General features: G+C 36.5%; 2 protein-coding genes across 3 annotated transcripts in view; one reads left to right on the forward strand and one right to left on the reverse strand.

The window, feature by feature from the left end:
- The first annotated feature begins 235 nt into the window (after positions 1 to 235).
- Positions 236 to 15,130, forward strand: LOC104233869 (uncharacterized). Its single transcript, XM_009787328.2, has 3 exons — positions 236 to 835; positions 10,433 to 10,617; positions 14,280 to 15,130. The coding sequence occupies exons 1-3, from the start codon at positions 298 to 300 to the stop codon at positions 14,820 to 14,822; spliced, it is 1,266 nt and encodes a 421-aa protein (XP_009785630.1). The 5' UTR covers positions 236 to 297; the 3' UTR covers positions 14,823 to 15,130.
- Positions 15,131 to 16,978: 1,848 nt separating this feature from the next.
- Positions 16,979 to 23,389, reverse strand: part of LOC104233870 (uncharacterized) — a 25,109-nt gene continuing 18,698 nt past the window's right edge. For both annotated transcript variants that reach the window (XM_009787329.2, XM_009787330.2), the window contains exons 4-5: positions 18,622 to 18,681; positions 16,979 to 18,541 (exon numbers count right to left, since the gene is read on the reverse strand). In XM_009787329.2, coding sequence (XP_009785631.1) covers positions 17,240 to 18,541; positions 18,622 to 18,681 — 1,362 coding nt within the window. In that variant the 3' untranslated portion in view covers positions 16,979 to 17,239. The remainder of the gene's footprint in view (positions 18,542 to 18,621; positions 18,682 to 23,389) is intronic.

Consider the following 23,389-nt stretch of genomic DNA (forward strand, 5'->3'; position numbering starts at 1 on the left):
ATATATCATTTGAGGCAACATGCCAATCAAATTTGGCTTATATTTTACCTTATTATTAGTAATCATCAAAGGTCGTGGTAAAGTAATAAATATATCTTTCATTCTTAACTTCTTAACTAGAGATCTTGTTTCAAGCTTTATAATCCTCGAGCTTTATTTCCAAAGTAAAACTTATTCCGCGCGGGTGAGAAAAAGGAAAAAGGGAAAAATTAGTAAAAAGAATAAAAATTAAAGGAGGAAAAAGGAAATAACAATAAGAGAGAGAAAGAGCATTGAAGAAAGAGTTAAAAAAAAAAGATGTCATCTTGGTTCTCTCTTCCTCTTCCCAATCCTTTCAAATCCGACGACGACGACGATGCCGGCGGCGAAAAACCCTCGTCGCCGGCGGGTGAGAAAATTTCCGATCCTAATTCCTCCAGCATAAAGGAAGATTTTTCAGCAATTTCCCAAACCTTCTCCCACCACCTCCGCGGCGTCGCTTCTTTTCTCGCTCCGCCATCTCCAACCCAGTCATCGGAGCAAGTTTCGTCTTCTGAAAAATTCAGCGGAATTAGAAACGACTTAGTTGAAATTGGAGATAGCTTTAAATCAGGACTCTCTTTGTTCTCTTCGAACAAAGCTGTTTCAGAGATTTCAAAGTTAGCTTCTAATTTTTTACAGTTTAGTGATGAGTCGCGGAATGATCGTGAAACTGAAGATGAAGATCGCGGCGACGACGACGATGATGATTACGAAGAGGAAATTGTGGGCATTACGGATGAAGTGGTGGAGTTTGTTAGCACAATCTCACAGCGGCCTCAGTTGTGGACCGATTTTCCACTATCTTTACCCACTGGTAACTCCTAAATAATATTTTGCTCTAGTTCACTGATTATGTTTTAGAGTATTATTACTTGTTTTAGTTTCTTTGAGTGTTGATCATTTTAGAATAAGCAACTCTATTTAATATTGTTGATTGATAACCTAGAACTAGAATAAATGGTAAATGAATAGCAGGTTAAATTGTACAGATGGTGTAAGAAATTCATTACACTATTCTTTGCTGAGTGTCTCTCTAGTTTAAAATATAAGTGCGTCCAACCCAAAATCTTAAGGTAATGGGTGGAGTGGTCCAAGATATTATAAACCCTTACATAACTGATGAAGGACAAGTATATTCTCTAACAACTAGTCTACTCCATTACCACTTGTTAAAGGAGTTTGTGTGCTTCTTGCGTAAACATTGTTTCTGTGCCAGCTGCCTGCAACTCGACTAATCCAACTAGCAGTTCGCTGGGTAAACATTCCCGCTAAGATTCAAGTTAATGAATAGACCTGAATAGAGTAGATTTAATGTAGGTCATATAACCAACACCAAATGATTTGGATTAAGGCATATATTAATTGATTCACACAAAATTTTTTAAGGGTATGAATGATAGTGGTAAAAGAAGACGGGTAGATTTGCTTTTAAGGAGATGGAATCCAGACCTTGTTTGTTTCTCTGAAACAAAAATAAATGGCACGAGTCAAAAAAAATTATGCAGGGTCTAGGTGGAGTGAACGGGTGGAGTTGCTCAAGGTAATAGTCGGGAAATAGTGGTGTATTGGGATATAAGGAGATGCAGTTGCAGGGACAAATATGTGGGACAATACTTAGTAACTATGTTTCTTAAGGAGGAAAATTCTGGCTTTCAATGTACATTCGCAGGGATTTATGCACCCTGTGACAGGAAGTTGAGAATAGGATTGTGGAAGGAGTTGGCTGCACTTTATGGGTTGACCTCACAACCTTGGGTAATTAGTGGGGATTTTAATGTATTAGATTTGAGGATGAGAAGAAAGGTAATGCTAGAAGTACAAGAGCTATGATGGATTTTTCCAGAATCATTAATGAGCTGTCATCTACGTTGCTCGGACTCGGGTGCGGATATCCTATTCGAGTGCAGATCTAGAGGTCGGATTCTTCATTACATACACTTTAGGATTCGGGGGTATGGATCCCAGTGCAGATACGTTATTGGGATACAGCCAATAAATGTAGATTACGAGGAGTTGGTTGACAACTGGCCATGGAAACTCATCTGGAGAACTAAACTTCCACCTAAAGTAATTGACTTCACTTGGATAACTTTATATGAACCATGTCTCACTCAAGATAATCTAAGTCGGAGGAACATCTACATTGTGAATAGGTGCTACATGTGTCAGATGAAGGTAGGGAGTCTGAGAGTGTGAGACATTTTTTTCTCCATTGTGCAGTTGCAGCAGATTTGTGGAGTATGTTCTTCTCAATTTTTGGACTAGCCTGGGTCATGCCTAATAGTATTAAAGTGGCTTAGGTGCTCTTGGAGAGTTGGCAAATCCATTAAAAAACTTGGCTTTTGGTCCCCGCTTCTATTTTCTGGTGTATATGGACTGAAAGGAATAGCAGATATTTTGATGGGATATCAACTCCAAACCATTCTCTTAAAGCTAAATGTTTATTTAACCTTTTTACTTGGCTTAATTAGGCACCTGTATCTAGTTGTGATCATTTTTTGGACTTTGTCTGCTTCTTAGGTTTAACATAGGTTTCTTTTTGTAATTTTTATGAGCAGACACACTTTATTTACTTGTACCCTCTTTTACTATGCATCTTCTTGATGCCTTTAATGAAATTCTCTTACTTCATCAAAAAAAAAATGTGGATTACCACATATAAAGTAGATATTACGATTAGTTAAAGTTATTGAACTAAAATTAATAAAACTTTAATCTTTCTAAACACCAATATTTTATTTATGAGATATCTCGCGTAATAGAAAAGCATTCTCATACTATCTATATATATATACGTACGCACGCACGCACACACCTAAACCTAAAAATCAAACCAATAACCACCTAACCCTAAAAATCAAACCAATACCCAATCAATATATAGATCCCGATCATAGGATATAGTCAAAGTACTCTAAGGTAAGTTGACCAAATCGGTTATGGATCTCAACTTTGTACGATTACTCCTTTAATAGTGAAGGTTGTATTTCTGAATTTCACTCTGGTGGGTGGCAATTGAATTTTAGAAGTGGTTTCAATGATAGGGAGGTGGAGGATGTTGGCAATCACTACAACTATTGGGTGAAACAGTGGCAGAGGAAGATAAAGAGGAGGTTAGGGTATGGACAACAAGTAAAGATATTAGATACTCTGGTTAGAGCTGTTATAGCATTCTGCAAAAGCAATCAAAAGTATTTTGAGCCAAATTGGTCAAGGAAAATGTTATGGAAGTCCAAATTGCTATGGAGTATGGACAAAACAGACAATTTAGTTTGGTCAAATAGCAGGGACAAGTTTTTCACAGTTAATAATTGCTATAAAATGCTTTTACAGCAGAATAGTCATGGGACTTCTAGTTGGCCTTGGAAGGTGATTTGGAAAACCAAGGCACCTGTAAAAGCAGCGTGTTTTGGTTGGATAACGACTAGGGAGGCTTGTTTAGCTCAGAGCAATTTGCAGAGGAGAGGTTTCCCATTGTGTAGCAGATGCTTTTTTTGTAACAATGAGGAGGAAACAGTAGAGCATTTATTTCTGCGTTGCAGGTACTCCAGACAATGCTGGAAACTATTCCTTAACAATATGGGTGTATCTATTGTCTTACCACAGAAGATCAAGAGCCTGTTGGAAAGTTGGTAATCTCAAAGAGTAAGAAGAAATTTGAAGCAGATATGGAGGACTATTCCTAATTGCATTATGTGGACTCTTTGGCTGGAAAAAAAATAAAGCATGCTTTGAGGGGAAGAGGCTGCAGATTGCTAGAGTAAAAAATATGTGTATAAAGAATTTATATTATTGGTGATGTAGCAGTAATCTTGATAGGATAGATCAATATTAGGACTTGTTATATTTATAAGGGGGAAATATGTACTATGACTGGTGGAAGTATTGCTATCTTTTTGTATCTGTTCCAGTACCATCTTGGTACCAGATGAATAGAAGACATTACTTACTTATCCAAAAAAAATTGTTATGGAAGTACAAAGCACCAGTCAAGGTGTCCTGTTTCGGATGGGTTGTCATCAGAGAAGCATGCTTAACCCAATATAATTTGCAGAGGAAAGGTTTCATGTTAAGTAATAGATGTTATTTTTATGAAGATGAACTGGAATCAGTCAATCACCTATTCGTTCATTGTAAAGTTGCTAAGCAATGCTGGGAGCTCTTTCTAAATCTGTATGGTGTAGCTTGGGTAATGCCTTCAGATGTCAGGTGCCTACTGGAAAGCTGGAAAAGCCAGAAGATAGCAAGGATCCAGAACAATTTTGGATGACCATCCCTTTGTATATTTTCTGGACTATTTGAGTGAGAGCAATAGTGCTTGCTTTGAGAACAAAAAGTATCATATTTCTAGAGTCAAGAACCTTTTTCGGCATTTTAATTTTTGATGGGTGACCCCCTGGGAATTTCTTGTGTTGCATCCCTCTTTTCCTTATAAAAAAAAAAGAACCTTTTTCGGCATAATCTATTTTTTTTTGGTGTGAGAGGAGTTTGCTTGGGAATATGGATCAGTATTTGGATTTCTTGGATTCACTTGGAAATTATGTAACTTCAAACTATTGTAGGGGCTGTGTGGTTTTTTGTTCTTTTATGTACTTTCTTTGTACTTTCATTAATAAAACTTTTACCTTATAAAAAGTGTTCTCTTAATCTCATAGAGTTTACTTACACTCTTATTTTATTTTGATAAGGATGATGATAAGTTGATGTAAAAGAAGAATCTATGTTAAATTTCATTAATTTTGACCAAGATCATGTTCTAGAGCTCAAGTCCAAATAGATGGACTTAATTTCAAGAAGCGCAAGAAGTCCAAGAAGCTCAAGATTGATTTCAAGAAGCCAAGATTCTTTCCTTCTTAAAATAGGATTTATTTTATTCCTTTTAGAATAAGGATTTTTCTTTTTAGTAGGATTCTAGTTTCTTTTCCTTGTAGAATAGGGATTTTACTTTCCTTGTCTTTAGTTATTTTATTTCCTTATTAGAATAGGAATAGTAGTCATCAAAGAAGAGACCTAAGCCTATATAAAGGGTTCCCTTGCCTTGTAAAAGAGGGAATTCACGTTTTTGAGGCTTGACCTAGTTTTACAATAGAGTGTTTTTCTCTATTTTGTCTTCTTTATCCTTGTTTTTGGTTCCAAGCAAGGTGGTGATAGTCTTTATCTTGTTTTCAATTGCGTGTGGTGTTTCTTTATCACGTTAATTGATTCCAAGTGGTGACTTTCGGAACTTGTTTAGTTCTTGATCTTTCAAGAACACGTTTCTTGATCTAAATTCGTTTTTTGATTCATTGAACTGGTGCAACGTCAATATTTACTTGTTTTGAACGAGTAAATAGTCTTTCTTATAGTTCAGATCGTCATCTTTCACCTCGTTTTTGAATCATTAGATTTCGAGTCCTAAAACATGAGATACGTTGTTTCCTAAAAGTCCGGCCATAACCCACGTTTTCATTTCAAGATCTTGATCCTGGTCGGTTGGTTCTTTGTTAACTCGAAGAATCACATCAATTTGGTATCAGAGCTATAACCCGCAGGTCCAAAGGTTGAGAAATCATCATGTCTAAGATTCAACCAAGACGAAGATTCTTGGTTCAAGAAGATGAAGAAACGACACAACATAAATTTCTTTTCCACACTAGATGTACCTCCCATGGAAAAGTTTGTTCATTGATTATTGATCGTGGGAGTCACATAAATATCGTTTCTGAAGAGATGGTTTCTAAACTCGGCTTGTCAACCAAACTTCATCCATATCCTTACAGCATTGAAGTTGAAGATGACGATGCTTTTGAGGTAACTCGTCAATGCCTAGTATCTTTTTCTATTGGTAAGATCTATAAAGACAAGATTTGGTGTGACGTAGTGAATATGGATGCTTGTCACTTATTACTTGGAAGACCATGGGTTTATGATAGGTTTGCTAAATATGATGAAGACCTTAATACCTATTCTTTTACAAAGGATGAACGTAAGATTATTTTAGTACCATTGAATCCCGAAGAAATTGCTACAACCCAAGAATGATTCTTTTGTGACCAAATTACAAACGATTGGTCCAATCAATAGAGAAAAGTCTTTGAGTATTGGTATTACTATGGAGGAGCACAAGGAGGAGCATGCACTAGATGCACAAGTTGAGTATTTACCTCCGAAGTTTGATGATGATCCAATAGAGCATCCCATATGTGAGCTTAACTTTTCATCTAATAGAGATGCTCAACATAATATTGATTTGATTGTTGATTCCATCCTTCCAAACGAGGTTGCAAATCGCATTAATCCAAAAGTCCATGAAATTTTGCAAACACAAGAGAAAGTGTTGCTTAAAAAGGAGTCTATAATGAGAAATTTTATTTTGGGTGAGACTCACCCAACAAAAGTTGTATGAGGCCACCCTTTATATTTGACAAATGTGATTGTGGGGCCCGTTTTCTGACATTGGTTAAATTTGAATTAACAAATAAGAATAAGTGATTTTGTTATTGATTTGGATCCCACTCCCACTCATATATTCAATAAATAGATAGTTAAATAGATATTGTACGAGGGAAATGAATGGATGGAAAAATATGAAAGCCATTTCACTCCTTAATTACCATAATTTTGTTGATCACCACCAAACATAAAATTTATAATTTTGTATATATTTGTCTTCTTCTTCTTTTTCATTATCAAAGTTCGTATCTTTTCAAAACCGTCTTAACTTATCAAAGCTTTAAAAATGAACCTTTAGATGTTGTTCATTGATATAAATAAATATGAAATATGTTATACATAATTTGTCAATAAAATGCTTCTCATTTGATACAGAAGTACAAAAAAGTAGTCACTAGCATTGACGACTTTTGCATATTGATTCATTTGCTACTATGTTTAACCTGCAAGATCATTATAAAAATATTATTTACCATAAAATTAAAATAAGATTAATATAAATTTTTATCATTAAGAGGATGTTTAATCACTACAAAAAAAACGTATGTTATTGTAGCGGTTTATTTTACGTTTAGTGACGGTTTCAAACTGCCACAATATGCTCTAACAGCGTTTTTAAGTCAAATTTAAATTGACTTAAAAGCTTGTCAATTCAACTTAAAGCAGTTTATGACTTGTTTTAGTATTTGATAAACTTAAAAGTAATTTTAAGTCAAGTACTTTTAAGCTAAAATAATTCAAAACAAATTAAAATTTATAATTTGTGCATCTTAACTTATTGTTTTTTTGGCTTAAAAACGCTTGAGTTTTGTCCAATTAATTTAATTTTTTTACCCTTATAAAATATTCCCTCCCTATAAAACTCCTAAAGGCTAAAGCCAGTCATTTCTATTGATTTGATTATAGAGAAAATCGAAATTGGTATACACTAATTGCTTCTCTATTTGTTTATTTTTTCGTTTATGGGTTTTTCTTAATAAGTTTTAGTTTTTAGTTTTCGCAATTCGAATTTTCATGCATATTTCCCTTAAAGGCCATGTGCCTGAATAAATTATATTAAGATTGTGCAGTTCTCTAATAAAATTTATTTTATATAAAAATAGTATTTTGGACAAACTAACATAATTACTGTTTAAAGAAATAATTATAACTAGGGTAGTATATGTGATGTTATCAAAACGTGTTTCGCAACTTGAAGTTGAAGGCGTGCTAGAACTTGGATGTATACTTGGAAATTAACAGTTATTTTCTTAATTATATTAAAATTTTGCTCCTTATGCATTTTAATTACAAAGTAATGTCAAATTATTATTACTAAAGGTTATTTAAATAACTAAATAATTCAGAATGGGGTTTAGATTAATAGCAATGAGGAAACGGTGTTTAAGGACAAATTTTGTTTTGGGAGTTATTTCAAGTGGAAAAACCGAAAAGCTCTTATTTTTAAGTGTTCAACTTCTTTAATTCAATTCAGATGGAGATAGTGGCTTTTACGTGGGACAATAGTCCAATTTACTTTTATTTTTATATATATCTAATCCTTTAGGTGGCCCACATTCCATCAATTCACTATCTATAAGTCAATGTCAGTAAATGGGCCCACAATCACACTTGTCAAATATAGAGTGTGACCCTATACAACTATTGTTGGGGGAGTCTCACCCAAAATAAAATTTCTCGTCTATAATGGAAGGTTTGAGTTTAGATTTTGTTCCAGTTTTTTTAGTGCCTCCAAAGAATAAATATTTTCAAGTGAAAATGTTGGTTTATGTTTAGTTAACAATGGCATGCTGAAAATGTTGGTTTATGTTTAGTCAACAATGGCATGCCAATTGGAAGAGTTGGTGGAAAGAGTTGGTGTGGATGCTAGGAGGAAGCTTCCTCCTTTGATGTCACCCATGACATCAAGAGGAGGTAGTTTGATGTCAGCAATGACATCAAGAGGAGGTCTTTACCTCTATAAATAGATGCACTCCTTCACTTGTAGAAATCATCCCAAAATAATACAATACATTGTAGTGAGTAGAGAGTTAAGAGAGAAATTCTCTTAAGTGTAATTGGGAAATCTCCCCTTCCTTTGTTAATATTAAAAGGACAATTGTTCTCTGGTGGACGTAGGATTATTTTGATCCGAACCACGTTAAATCTTGTGTTCTTTCTTTTACGTTTCCGCTAACAATTGGTATCAGAGCGACAGGATCCTTTAACGATCCAAGGAGGAAGAACAAGCAAATATGAGTTCCATGAAGTTTGAAATTGATAGATTCAATGGACGCAACAACTTCAATATCTGGAAGATTGATTCTTCTAAGGGTTTTCGTGATGCTAAATTGAATTATTTTGGAATATCCCATAAGCACCACATTGACATGGAGAAGTTCAAGATTTCTGAAGATCAAAAGAATATAACTTATGAGCATGGATTAGTGTTTAAAAATCGATTTAAGAGGATTCATTGCAGCAATATTGGTACAAAGTTACTATTGAGAAAGTGGAATTTAGTTCAGCCACATGCTAAGCTTTGTTACAACACGATAAAGCTTTTTGACAAGTTAGAAAAATGCAACTTAGAGCCTGGTGAATATAAGTTCAATCAAAGCATGGAAGTTGCCAAGCTTGTGCCATTTGTGGAACCTTTAGACTCGAGGACGAGTCTTTCTCAACCAGGGGAGAATGATGTAAAAGAAGAATCTATATTAAATTTCATTAATTTTGGCCAAGATCATATTCTAGAGCTCAAGTCCAAATAGATGGACTTAATTTCAAGAAGCGCAAGAAGTCCAAGAAGCTCAAGATTGATTTCAAGAAGCCAAGTTCTTTCCTTCTTAAAATAGGATTTATTTTATTCCTTTTAGAATAAGGATTTTTCTTTTTAGTAGGATTCTAGTTTCTTTTCCTTGTAGAATAGGGATTTTACTTTTCTTGTCTTTAGTTATTTTATTTCCTTATTAGAAGGAATAGTAGTCATCAAAGAAGAGACTTACGCCTATATAAATGGTTCTCTTGCCTTGTGGAGGGAATTCACGTTTTTGAGGCTTGCCCTAGTTTTACAATAGAGTGTTTTTCTCTATTTTGTCTTCTTTATCCTTGTTTTTGGTTCCAAGCAAGGTGGTGATAGTCTTTATCTTGTTTTCAATTGCGTGTGGTGTTTCTTTATCACGTTAATTGATTCTAAGTGGTGACTTTCGGAACTTGTTTAGTTCTTGATCTTTCAAGAACACGTTTCTTGATCTAAATTCGTTTTTTGATTCATTGAACTGGTGCAACATCAATATTTACTTGTTTTGAACGAGTAAATAGTCTTTCTTATAGTTCAGATCGTCATCTTTCACCTCGTTTTTGAATTATTAGATTTCAAGTCCTAAAACATGAGACACGTTGTTTCCTACAAATCCGGCCATAAACCACGTTTTCATTTCAAGATCTTGATCTTGGTCGGTTGGTTCTTTGTTAACTCGAAGAATCACATCATAAGTTGAGCTAAATGAAAAGAAATATCGCCAACCCCAACTTGTTTGGGATTGAGTCATAGTTGTTGTTGTTGTTGATTCTCATAGAGATTGATAGATGACCGAGAAAAAATCTTTGCGGGCACCTAGAGTTGGGTATTTGGTATACTATAGCATTTCACTGTCACCAAGAGTTGCATTAGGTGTAACATACTTTATATTAATATGATGTGGGACAATTCTATGTTGCTCTACGCACTTCGTAAATAAGACTTTATTAATGTAGAATTTTATCAAAGAAAATGTAGAGAATGTAACTAGAACAATAAGCAGTGAATATATATTTATTATTCTATAAAATAATAAGCAGTGAATTTCCTTTCTAGTTCTTTTCCGAGTTTCGACCACTTCTGGATGCTTACATACTTTATATATCAAAAGGAGTAGTTCCTTGACAGAATCCTTGTTTGTACAAATATTCTTCATATTTCTAGTGGCCTCTGGTTGATCTTTATGAAATTTTGTTGCAGATTTTACCATGTCTGATAGTCAGAAAGAACATGTGGCGTCTATTGAGCAGTTTGTGCCTGGTCTTGATTCCTTGAGGCAGAAGGTTTGCCATGAATTATCTGATGGGCAATTTTGGATGATCTATTTTGTTTTATTGCTTCCAAGGTTGAATGGGAATGACCTGGAGCTGTTGTCAACTCCTGAGGCAAGTTTCTCTCTGATAAGTTAATAAACTAAATGGCGCTGTTTTGCCTGCAATTCTTTTATAAATTTGTGAGTGGAGAGGAGATTTTTAATATGAGAAAAATTTGCAGTGCTGTAGATTAAAAACTGTATGCTCTAAAGTACTGCTACTACATCGCATAGCATTTACTGAACAATAAAATGTCCAGTTCATTGATGCAAGTTGAAATAATTGCATTCTTAATTGCTGTGTGATCTTCTAAGCTGGTCTCGTTCTATAATAAGAGAAGAAAGTTTACATGGCCACTAGATAATATTTAATATCATCTATTGACCTGATAAAGAAGTGGACCTTGGGCCTAACTCAACATCAAAAGCTAGCGCAAGAGGTGAAGATTGTCCTAGATCATACAAGGAAACAAATCCTCATTTCACCCATCGATGTGGGGCTAAACACCCCCGCATCTGGACCGTGGACATTATATGATGGGGTCCAACATCGGGTGAAACAGGAGTTGGGTGGGCCTGGCTCTGATACCATGATAAAGAGATGGACCTTGGGCCTAACTCAACCCCAAAAGCTAGCTCAAGAGGTGAGGATTACCCAAGACCATATAAAGAATTAGATCACCATTCCACCCACCGATGTGTTGAAGCCTAATATTGGGAAAGTGATGAGATTTTTTGAATTTACCTTATCCAAAAAGTGAGGAGATCTTTAAATTTATTAGACTCTTATTGTTTTTCTTTTCTTTTTTTTTTTGGGGGGTGGGGGGTGTTGGGGGGTTGAAGTTGGGGAGAGATGACAACTTCAGATCATCCTCTTTTTTCGTTACACGAATCTTCTAGAACCTTGGGAATCACATTATTCATGGAATTTGTTGTCCCCTCGAGGACATTACGTTTCTCGATTTCCCTACATAGTCAGCCCATGGGATATACTTTATCTTTTTATGATTATGTTTGTAAGTTGAATCAAGCTGAAATTTATTAGGGTGCTTCTTAGAAGATTTCACGCTCAAATTTAGCCTGAGTGTTTCATCAGATTCCATAAGCTTAGTTAAGCTAGTTAAGTGAAAAATATTGAAAGGCACCAAAGAGGTGCTGCCCTGTACAATTGCCAATATAGAATTAAGAACACCTGGTCAGTATTCGTGATTTATCTGCATACTAGCCTCATAATCCCAAAAACTCCTAAATGCCACAAAAAAAATAGATTGCTGAGAAGTCAGTTTGATTCTTTCTAGACTCATTCATGATCCTCCTGCATATCCCCAAATTCTTGAAGCCAGAAGCACCAGCAGGAGCTCCGCATATTATGACAAATGACATGGGTTGTACTCATGAGTTGCTGGTCTGGCTCTACTTTCTGACCTATAAGAGTATTTGGTTAGATCTCTACTTCCATTTCCTCAATAGATTGTGTAATAATTTTGTAAAGGAGGGTGGTGGTTGCAGATAGGGGTAGGGTGTTGCGTACGAATAAGTTCACTGTAAATGTATGCAACAAACATGTCAGCTTATGGAAGATGTAATATGGAAACCTACCGACCGGCTTGTGGGCCTACTAACCAGGCACTTTGAGCTATCAGCTTAGCTAGAGCTGGATGCTGACTAACTCAAGCTAGTCCAAAACGAGGTAATATGAGGAGTTCATGAATAATCCAGCTCCATGTGAAAGCGCTACAACTTACTTTACCAGTATCTAGTTCTTCCCTTTCCATTGAACTTATAAGTAGACATGCTGTTTGCTCTATACTTGATTATGTTACTGCAAGCTAGTAATTTTATGTTTTATATAAATTGTTCTAAACTTAAGGGGATGATTTTGACTCTTTATTTTCCTTTTACAAGTATGTAGTTATCCCGTACAGTTAACGTAGTGATTTATCTATATTGGCTCTCCAAAATTGCACGGATCGGATCAGATTGAGCACATTTTGGATTTGGATTTCGGATTCTAGAAAATGCAATCCGAATCCGATCCGAAATATATCGGATCGGATCGGATTTTAAAGTTTGGATCGGTTCAAATTCGGATCGTATTATTATGCCTCAAAGTTGCAAACTAATATGTATATTTTCCTTGTAAAAGAGGCAATATGTTAAGAAAAATTCATGTTTATGCAATTATGAGAGTACTATGGTGCCAATATAGTTAAATCCAGCAATTGTAAAGGTAATAACTTGGAGGAAGATGTAAAGGAAGTTCTGACTATCCGAAATTAAAGTGTAGTATTTATACATTGCCTAATAATTTCGGATTTCGGATCGGATCGGATTAAATTAAAATATACCAATCCGAATCCGATCCGAAATCCGAAATTGAATGGATCAGTTCGGATTTCGGATATCCGATTCGAATGAACAGCCCTACTCCAAATAGATAATACTAGTAGAAATGTTAAAGCAATAAGAAAAGCTAAAGTCAAATTCGCGGTGATTTTTGTCTAAAACTAGTCACATGTCTATCAAATGTTTGTATAACTGTATGAAGATATCATGCCAAAAGGATTTTTTTTAAAAAGTTAATTAGAAGGGTTTCTCATTGGTGCAGTTATTAGAACAGAATTGAGAAAAATGCTTGGACTAAATATCTACTAGAATACTTGGTCTGAGTTAAAGGGGTTTTCGCATCCTCTGTGTGTGAAACAGTATCGTCACCTACAACAGCTTTAAACTGGGCACCCATGTTTTTTTAACTTCTAGAATTTTGTACCTCATCTTCGCTAACTCCCTCTTTATGATGACTTCTTGCTTCTGCTCTTCTGTATCTGTCCTCTCTCTCATCAATAAAATCTGTTTTTTTAATTAAAAAAAGGAATGAGGGAAGCATAAAACTTCATCGGTCATTGCCTGTAAGTCAAATAAGTGAGAAACTAAGACAGAAAGTGAAGAAAGAACCTAAAAAAATACCAAAATGATCCCTTAAGTATAGGGCTAGGTTTATCTTGGTCCATAATACGTCATCCTGAACATTAATAGCCCTTAAAAGTTACAAAATTGGTTCATTTTGGTCCCAGCTACATTAAACCTAAGAGAATAATGGTCCACGGCCAAAATAACGTACAAAGTGTAGCCTACTAACGGAAAAAATCCAAGTCTCGACTTGGCAAGAATGACATATTCTACTACCTCTGAAAAGAGAGTTCAGTAGATAATAGCGTAGGCTTCAACAGCCTTGCCTTGTGAAGGTCTAATCCTCAAAGCATGCTCTTCCCTGTATGGCTGTATATTTATCGACTTTCTTAGCCCAACGATTTCTCTTCCCTGAAATGCCAAAGTTATTGCCTTTTCAGGTGGTTGTTGTGGTTTACTTCTGAATCTTTTTTTTGTTTGATCCAACATATAGCACATGTAATCTCGAAATGGACTTAGGATGAGAGATGATGTAATCACTGGTTTTCAGGGGACTGTTTGGGGTGGGCTGTTGGGGTGCTGTTCAGGTGTGTTGTTCTATGGGGGAATGTAGTCAGTTCTTTTGGTCATGTCTTTTTATGTAGTCAGTTCCTTTGGTCATTTCTTTTTATGTAGTCAGTTCTTTTGCTCATGTCCCCCTTTTTTTTCCCTTTCTTTTCTCATTCGTGCATGTGGGTGGTTCTCTCTTTTCTCCAACTTTTTTCTGAATGAAAATTTATGATGATATCATCAAGCTTTTTCAAGTTAATTTGACTTTTACTGTAGATTGTTGAAGTAAGAGAGACGCTTCTGCAGCAGTTGCAAAGTAAGAAAACCCCACAGCCAGAGGCATCTAAGGAGTCGGAGACTGTTGATGCATCTGAGAAGGATGTCAAGGTCAGTGGACAGCAGCAAGGTTCTGAAAGTAAATTGGAGGAGAAAAATATTTCAGCGGAGACTGCAAATGCTTCTCAAGATAAAGACAGTTTGCACGGTGAGAAACCTCAACAGCAGTTAGAAGATGAAAAGACCAAGACTACAACTTCATTTGCTGACAAGGACGAGGAGGACGTTTCTTTCAGTGATCTTGAGGATGATGATACCGATCTATCAGATAGACTGCAAGGAAGCAAGCCTACACATAGAAAGAGAGTTTCCTCATCTAGTGAATCCCATGAATGGATTCAACTAAATGAGAACTCTAAAGCTCAGGGTAGTCAGCAGAAGGCTGGCCAATCAATTCTCCGGGATAAAGATTCCGAAGGTGAGGAATCGAATGACTGGCTCACCGTTGATGACATTGATTCAGATAGTTTGGCCACCAATTGATTCCTCTGAAATCTGTAAATGTTTCTTTTTAGTTCTCTTTTATAAGTTCATCACCTTGTAGATTTTTATGGTTGCCTAGGAAAATAAGTTAAAGGAACTCGCACCCCCCCCCCCCCCCCCCCCCCAAAAAAAAAAGAAAAAAAAAGAAAGAAATAGAGAGATCAGTTGACATGAGTTAAACATGTCATAGTTGACCTCCTTGGCGCAGAATTGGCATAAATGGATCTGCTGCTTGTTGGTTTGATTGTCACTTGTTTGATATTGTAAATGATTTACTCCTATTCTTTCAGAGTGCTTTTATTTGTTTAGATTAGTAATTTCACGCACTTAGTTGTGTGTTGGAGTCAATTACAAAATGAATATTCATGCATGGCAAAAACATCAGTTCAGGTGAGTCCTTTTGCCAACTCTATTAAGACGAGGCATTGTTAGAGTTCCAATGTATTGTACCACATGATTAAAGGAAGTTTGTGCTTTGCTTAGAATCTAGAGGGAGGAAAAGAAGGAACGATGGAAAGCTCTTACATTTTCCTTCTCTTGCTGGATTTGTCTGATGAGTAAACAACAACAATAAGTCCAGTGTAATTTCACAAGTGAGATTTGGGAAGAATAGTATATACAAACCTTACTCCTACCTTAAAAAATAGACATGTTTTTCAATAAACCCTCGGCTCAAGAAGTTTGTTGAGTAAACGAGCAAAGACAACTAATTTCCTTTTAGTTCCACAAATATCATTCCATTTCAGAAAAAAAAAAATTGGAAGGCCTTTTTTTTTCTTTTCGAAATCTCCTTTTTGCATTCTTCCTCTTGGTCCAAACCAAAATTTCCACCTGTCCCTAGATTTCAAGCACAATGCAATAGCAAGAACAACTAAGCTTCAATTCCTATTATATGATTGGCTACAAGAATTCTTACTGTCCACGTTGCTCTATTTTAGCATATCTCAAGTGTGAGCCGGAATTTAAAACCAATTTGACCTTCTTGTGATTTCGTATAGACTCAATTTTGAGTTTGCCCTAACCTTTTCAATGCACAAAAAGTTATCCCGGTGGACAATGCTTCTATATTGATAAAACACGAGGAAAACTATGTGGAAGAAACGCAAGTGAGGTCGGTACACTTGAAAATCAGGATGAGAATTTAGGTTAACCCCAAAATTGAAAAAATGGCACTTCTTAAAGTTTTTATACAAAGGGAAGAGGAAAGAGAAATATGAAAGGGGATTACAAGCTACAACAATAACAACAAATCAAGTATAATCTCACAAGTGGGATCTGGGGAGGATAGTGAGTATTCAGCCTTACCCCTGCCTTGTGCATGTAAAGAGACTGTTTCCAATAGACCCTCGGCTCAAAGACATAAAATTCAAACCTACTAAGCTATTATGATCCCCAAAATGCACTTAATGTTTCACAAAAAGAAACACATGAACAAAAGTTGCATCCTCCTTGGTCCCTCCCTAGGATCACGTTATGTTCGATTCGGTGCATCAAAGTTTTTCATGATAGATAACGTAGAACGTAATGGTAGGGAGACATGTAGAAATGACACCAAATAACCACTTTAAAGGGCTGCTATTTAGAAATTAATCACCGCGTCTTGAATTTCAGAACAAAAAAGTTCTATTGTCCTGAAGTTAAGATTTTTAGTTTAAAATTTTAGAACAAAATAATTACCGACTAATTCTTAAGTAGCATGCTGAGAATGTTGCACATGCCCCGGGAGATAGGTATTCAACTGTCCAAGTACTCCTTTCACTGTATATTTGCGAGTCCTTTCTAGAGCTCCTTTTAGTCAAGTTGACCCTTCTGACATGATACTCGAGATGTTTTCCAACTTCAAGAACTAAAATTTGGAGAGTATTACTTAACTAAACACACCTATATGTGCACAAGAAAATGGAGATATTATCACTTGGCTCTGTAGACAGGAAAGATATTTTTGTCCAAAGTCTGATGAATTGAATCAAATAATCACTAGTCATATTAAAAGTGAATCAATGCCTACATAGGAGTTACAGGCCAGAAAGAAACCACTATTTGTTTAAAGTGCGTTACACAGTCGACACTGTTAAACACATCATCAATTTGTAACACAGGGATATCAATATGAACTATATACAGGGGCAAACTGGGGGGGGGGGGGGAACAAGAAGGAAAAAAAGATCCAATAACACAGCTAATTATTAATGCAGCTAAATGAACCAAGTATAAGATGCAGAAAAGCCTGTTGACAACAATTGTCCTCTGTTTGACTGTTACTGTGGCAACACTACTTAAGAAAAAGGGAGGAAAAAGGAAAGAAAAACCAACTATATAACCTGTCACAATTTACTCCTATCCATGAACCTGCTATTCATGCATATGTACAGCTTTCAAATAAATCGTTTACTGTTGATTGAGTTTGCATGCTATTATCAAGACCTTCTTACTCTTTTATCGGCATGCTGCAAAGAACTGTCAGTAGGAAGTGAACTAGACTGTGGCCTTGGAGCTGGATTAAAGGTGAATCCTGTCAAATAACTAGGACCAGTTTGAGAGGGTATGGGGGGTGGCACTTTGGAATTGGCAGGAAGATGGTATAGTGGAGGAGATGGTCGGGAAGGAAAACCACTATGCATTGTGGTGGAAGATGGATAAGGGTACACTGATCCGGTGGGCAAAGGTGGCAACTTTCTTGAGGTTGAGGTTGAAGATTCAGGGGGAAAGTTCCCTGGTTGTTCATTTCTTCTTTCATCCTGAGCATCTGGTGGCAACCATTCAGGCATATCATCATCACAAAATAAACTCTTCTTGCCAGAGTTATCAAGCGGAATCAGTGGTAAACCAGAGGCGTAAGCTGTAACTGCCACTGGACCACCAATGGACTTTGGGTGTCCGTGGTCAGCGACATTTTTAGCTAGGGGCATACTTTGACTGAGAGATGATATTGACCTAGGAATACTCGTGGAAACTGAGGGTGCTATAGGTATGGTTGGCTGTTTAGACATATCTAGAATCCTACTTCCAGAAAGTTGAAGTCGACTGTCCAGAATGGATCCATCAGAACGGTGGGAACTTGAAGATATTCCACTAGCAGTTCCAAAGTCAAATTCAGGGAGATCGTCATCTTCTGAAAACGCCACTTTTGGTTTTGATGCATCAGGCAGCAGTGATGTTACAGCCTTTGGGAGGTCCGTACTTTCCTTGAGTGGTTCCAAGAAGTGCCCCTTAGATCCCCAAAGATGCGAGCTGGAAAGTTCAGATTCTTTTTGCTGAAAAGTGGGTGACTTCACACCGGAAGTTGTTAAGGTTGTCCTGCTTGAGGAATCAATACCAACGTTCTTGTCATCAGTAGTGTTTGCTTGTTCAAGCGATGAGAAAGAGCTGACTGGGGCAGATGGTTTTGAGTTCTCAACTGATGGCACAGGTAAAGAACCTTGTCCTCCACCTTGCAACGTAGAAGAATCAGATGGTGACTTTTGAAGCTGCTCCTGCGAGGAATTAACCTTTCCCTCAGATTTTTTAGCAACAGAAGTCAAAGCTGTTCGATTCTTCCGCCATACAACACAACCAATCATCAACTCAGAGTTTCCTTCCACTGCTGCCATTCCCTTAAAGAAACCATATTTTGCAAGAATAGTGATAATTGCATCGCTCCGAGGACAAAGGTAAAGATCAACACCTGGAGAGAGTTGTGCAAACCCGACTCTCTCACCTTTTATATATCCTTTTGCAACCTAATGGAGACAAAACTACCTTAAGCAGGGGAACATTTATAGACTATCAATATGCTTCACTTAGTGGTATAGCTATTTACCTCTTTCATGCCCTTGAGTCCTTTTCCAGAAGATCCCTCCTTGAAGCATAGAGAAATTACCTGAATACAGAACAATTTACTTATACTAACCAAAATAATGTTTTAGTGAAGAAAACTTTTTCATGAGTACTGAAAAATCTAAAGCTTGTTCACTTGGATGAACTCAAATTAAGAATCTGAACACTCATATTCCATTAAGAATCACAACCACCTATCAATATGAATCTGACTATTACAGCCAATAAGTCTGAATCATCTGATTACTAAAGCCTTTTCTGCACCAAAGGCTTTGTAAGGCCTTTTAACATGGTGGGAATTTTACCTCCCAACTGGACATCAAAAGCATGCAGAATGATTATGAGAGATCTAAAAGATTTGAGTCTGACTGTTGAAGATTCAACATTCTGGTACCAGATGATAGAACTATGCCTTAATTGGCCAACAGATGTTATATGTGTTTGTAGCAGCCAGAATCCAACAGGCATCTCTTTCTTCACTGCCCAGTTGCAGCAGATATCTGGTGTAGGTCCTTTGCCATCTTTGGTATAAGCTGGGTCATGCCTCAGAACATTAAGGATGCCTAGGAAAGCTGGTCTTCATGGAAAGTTGATAACTCCATCAGTAAAGTCTGACGGATGATCCCTTGTATTTTGTGGTGTGTTTGGACAGAAAAGAACCACAGATGTTTAGATGGGATATGAACTCCTACATACGCACTTGAGGCTAGACGTCTTTTATGGTTATATAGTTAGCAGAACTTAGCTCCTGTTAATCGCCCTATTAATTTTTTGGACTTTGTCAGCTCCTTAGCTTTAGCCTAGTTTTTGTCTGTGGAGCTGACTGTCTTTATGGATCTCTCTTTTGTACTTGTTGCATCTTCTTGTTGCCTTTAATGCAATTCTCTTACTTCATAAAAAAAATAAAATTGATACAACTATGCCTCAACTCCAAGCAAGTTACAGTTAGTTATATGAATCCTCACTGTCCACGTCGCTCTATTTAAGCCCATCGAGTACAATATTATAAAAAATTAGTTTCTCTAGCATTAGAAGTTCTCTACAATTTCTTTTCTTTTTTTATTGGTAGGTTCTCTACATTTTCTACCGACCTATAAATATTTTACAAGACGTAGGCTCATAGAAAATATTAGACCTAAAATAAACACATTAAACATGATTAAAGCTTAACTCCAACTCATTGGTATCATCTATATAGATCGTTTTTCTCTATTGCACCTTCCGTTATACTTTAGTTCCACTATCACCCCCGACCTTACAAATGGTGCAAAAGTACCCCTCCTCCGTTAAGACCCTCTCATGTGGCAAATACCATCCCATGTGGCCTGACATTTCGCTTAAGTGAACGCCATGTGGCAATGCCACCTCACCACCTCCAAGGCTCCAACCCAATTGTATCCCCTCCCCCACTACTTCTAGCCTTCTTTCAAGTTTCACCACCACCTCCCCCTTTACCCGACCACCACCTCTACTATTACCTCCTTAAATTTCATCCAACCAGTACATTCACGGTGAAAACTCCCAATTTAGCACTCCTCTCTGTCATCGCAAAAACCCATCACCATTACTTTACCAAAAATTAACTGACTTCGACATTTTGACAAAACAGTGGAGCAATTTTAAAGGACTAAAAAGTAGGAATTTATGACTACAGATAAAAGATGATTCATGACATGTGCCTCTGAATCGCGAAGCCCTTCTAGTATTTTATATACTCTATATCTGTATATAAACACTCTTAACAACTACCAGCAGTTTCATCCTCCAAAATTTTAGGAGCAACAACTTCAGTTGATTTTTCCAAGCTTCATCACCTGTCAAGATGCAAAAATTCATTCCTAGAAGGACGAAGGAATCATTCCTTCTTCAGTCATCAACCCAGTTCCTCAGTTGCACAATCTGCCTTTTGGGCTTAATTCTGATGCATTAATTACTGTTTTTTGTTGTAATCTTGAACAATTGTTTGTTGTCTTTGTGACAAGTTGAATTTGGTGGATGGAAAGATGCAATACTTGTTTGACAAAAAATGGGTCGAGATATTTTGATGCATTTGGATGAGGGGGTTGGAGGTGGTGAGGTGATATGCCACGTGGCGTCACTTCAGCAAAATGTCAGGCCACATGGATGATGTTTGCCACATTGGAGGGTCCTAACATAGGAGGGGGTATTTTTGCATTTTTTTTGGAACGTCGGGGGCAATAATGGATCGAAAATATATAAGAGGCATAAATAATTCTTTTCACATAGTAGAGGGGTAATTTTGACCCTTTTCTGTTTTGCGGGATATTGCCATATTTAATCTTGTATAATTTGTATGAGTGCTCATCTATCACAGCATTTGCATTTCTGAGACACTCATATTATTGATATAATAGATTTTAAAGGCTCAACATTCTCCTATAGTCATATATAATGTTGCTATATTACCATCATGTTGTAGAACTTGCCTTGCATTTCGCTAGATATTCTTTTATCATATCACACTCTGGTACACTTCTCCTTTTCAATTATCTTACTAAGTTCTACGTGTAACATCATCTATCATACCATTCTCCTAGAATATTGAGCATAGATATCTGAACTGTTTGCAATTAGGCACCGTAATCCCCTCTTATCTCACCTCAACTTCACTCATCTTATACGGGCTAAACTTGCAGTGCATACGAATACGATCAATTCTAGTTCCACTTATCTTAAGACCTTTACTCTTTAGAGTGGTTCTCCATAATTCAAGACTTCAGTTGACACCCCTGCTAGTTTCATCAATTAATGTTATATCGCCTGCAAATAGCATACATCATGGGACCTTATCATGTCTAGTGTTAGTTAACTAATTCATAACTAAGGTAATTAAGTATGGGAACAACACCTAACTCCATTATGTCTCCTACTATTGTTCGCACACTAGCGAGAGATCTTTCATACATATCTTTTTTTTAAGTAAATCTTTCACGCATATCATTTATGCATTTATCTCTAACATGAAAGTACTTTCTTAAAGAACACCCACTGAGAACTTTTCTCTGCACTCTATCATAAGCTTTCTTTGAGTTAATGAACACCATGCGTAGATCCTTCCTCTAGCGATAAATTTCCATCGATCTTCTTAGCAAGAATATAGCCTACGTTGTAGATTTTTCAAGCATAAACTCTTGTAGTGTCCCTAAGTCTACACTCTATCGCTCTTCCCCATAGTTTCATCGTATAGCTAATAAGTTTAATGCCACAATAGTTCGCTAAATTTTGAATATCTCATTTATCCTTATATATTGGAATCAAGCTAGTAGATACTCTATTTCTCCTAGTTGAGCATCCTACCACTTCTCAGTATAGCATTAAATACTTCTTAGTGCTGTAATAATTTGTGAGGTTTCTTATTTCACATTAAACAAGGCAAGTACTGTGAAACACAGCATAGTTTCTAGGCAGAATACCTAGTTACCTCCTAAACTTGACAAAATTTATTAGGTGCACACTAGAACTATTCATACTCCTTATTACCCCCTGGATTTGGATATTTGATAACCTCTAATCCACTAGACGCTGACGTGGCAAAAAGCGTGAAGACACTCTCTTAGGTACGTAAGAGTGAAGAACAATCGAAAAATCAGCTCCAGTTAAGTATTTCCCAACGGTCAACTGGCACATAGTCATGAATTATTATTTACTTGTTCCAATTGTATTTCATCCTGTTTCTTCTTAATATACAATGCATATTACAACAACAACAACCCAGTGTATTCCCACAAGTGGAGCCTGGCGAGGGTAGGATGTACGCAGCCTTACCCCTACCCTTGAAGGGCAGAGAGACTGTTTCCGATAGACCATCGGCTAACGAAAAGAATACAATGCATATTCTACCTCAAATTTGCATTTTTTTTTGCTTTAGATGCAATAACTATTTTCCCCAACTGTTTATTTCTCTCTTTTTCGAGCCAATTTTTAAATATTTGGCTGGAACTCCGTCATTTTTAGCCAGATAAAAACTATTTAAGACAATATAATGGAGTACCAACTTTGTATTTCTTCTTTAGATGCCATGGCTATTTATTTTAACTATTTTTTCGAGCCAAATCAATAAGAAAGGTTGACTAGTGCTCCATTATCTTTTGCCAAATAAAAAAGGTGTATTTTCTATTTATTTCTTTTTCAGATGCAATGACTATTTATTCCAACTGCATATATTTTCTCATTATTGCCAAATCTGTTTAAAAGAAAATTGGCTACAGCTCCATTTGTTTTACCAAAATAAAGGTTTTAGCCAGAATAATGGAGTTCCACCTGTGTGTTTCTTTTTTTTTTCCCCGAGCCAAATCTATCAAAAAGTATGTTGAAACTCCATTATTTTTAGCCAAATAAAAACATTTAACCTAAATAATGGAGTTCTAACCAAGTCTTTTACAAATTGGACCAGGAAAAATCTTCTAAATTGATGAATTTAAAAAGGTAAAAGAAAATATTTTATTCTAAAAACACGTGGAGAAAAAATCCAGGAGGTAGTGCTTTTACGTCACTTCCTAAGGATGAGATCATCCAGGCGGTAAAGGCAATCAAATAGCCAAGTCCAAAGAGTAACTAGGACTACCAATAGTTTAGGTGTGTACTAAATAAAAGGTGCCGAGTTGTGTATGTGTGTGTGTGTTTGGGGGGGGGGGTGTAATTAGGTATTCTGCCCAGTGTTGTGAATAACGCTCGCTTCAGCACTTTAAGTGCGAAGCGTAGTGGCCAATGTGTCGCTTCTGTTGGGTGAA

The sequence above is a fragment of the Nicotiana sylvestris genome, chromosome 11 (genome assembly GCF_000393655.2).
Source record: "Nicotiana sylvestris chromosome 11, ASM39365v2, whole genome shotgun sequence".
Taxonomy (NCBI): domain Eukaryota; kingdom Viridiplantae; phylum Streptophyta; class Magnoliopsida; order Solanales; family Solanaceae; genus Nicotiana; species Nicotiana sylvestris.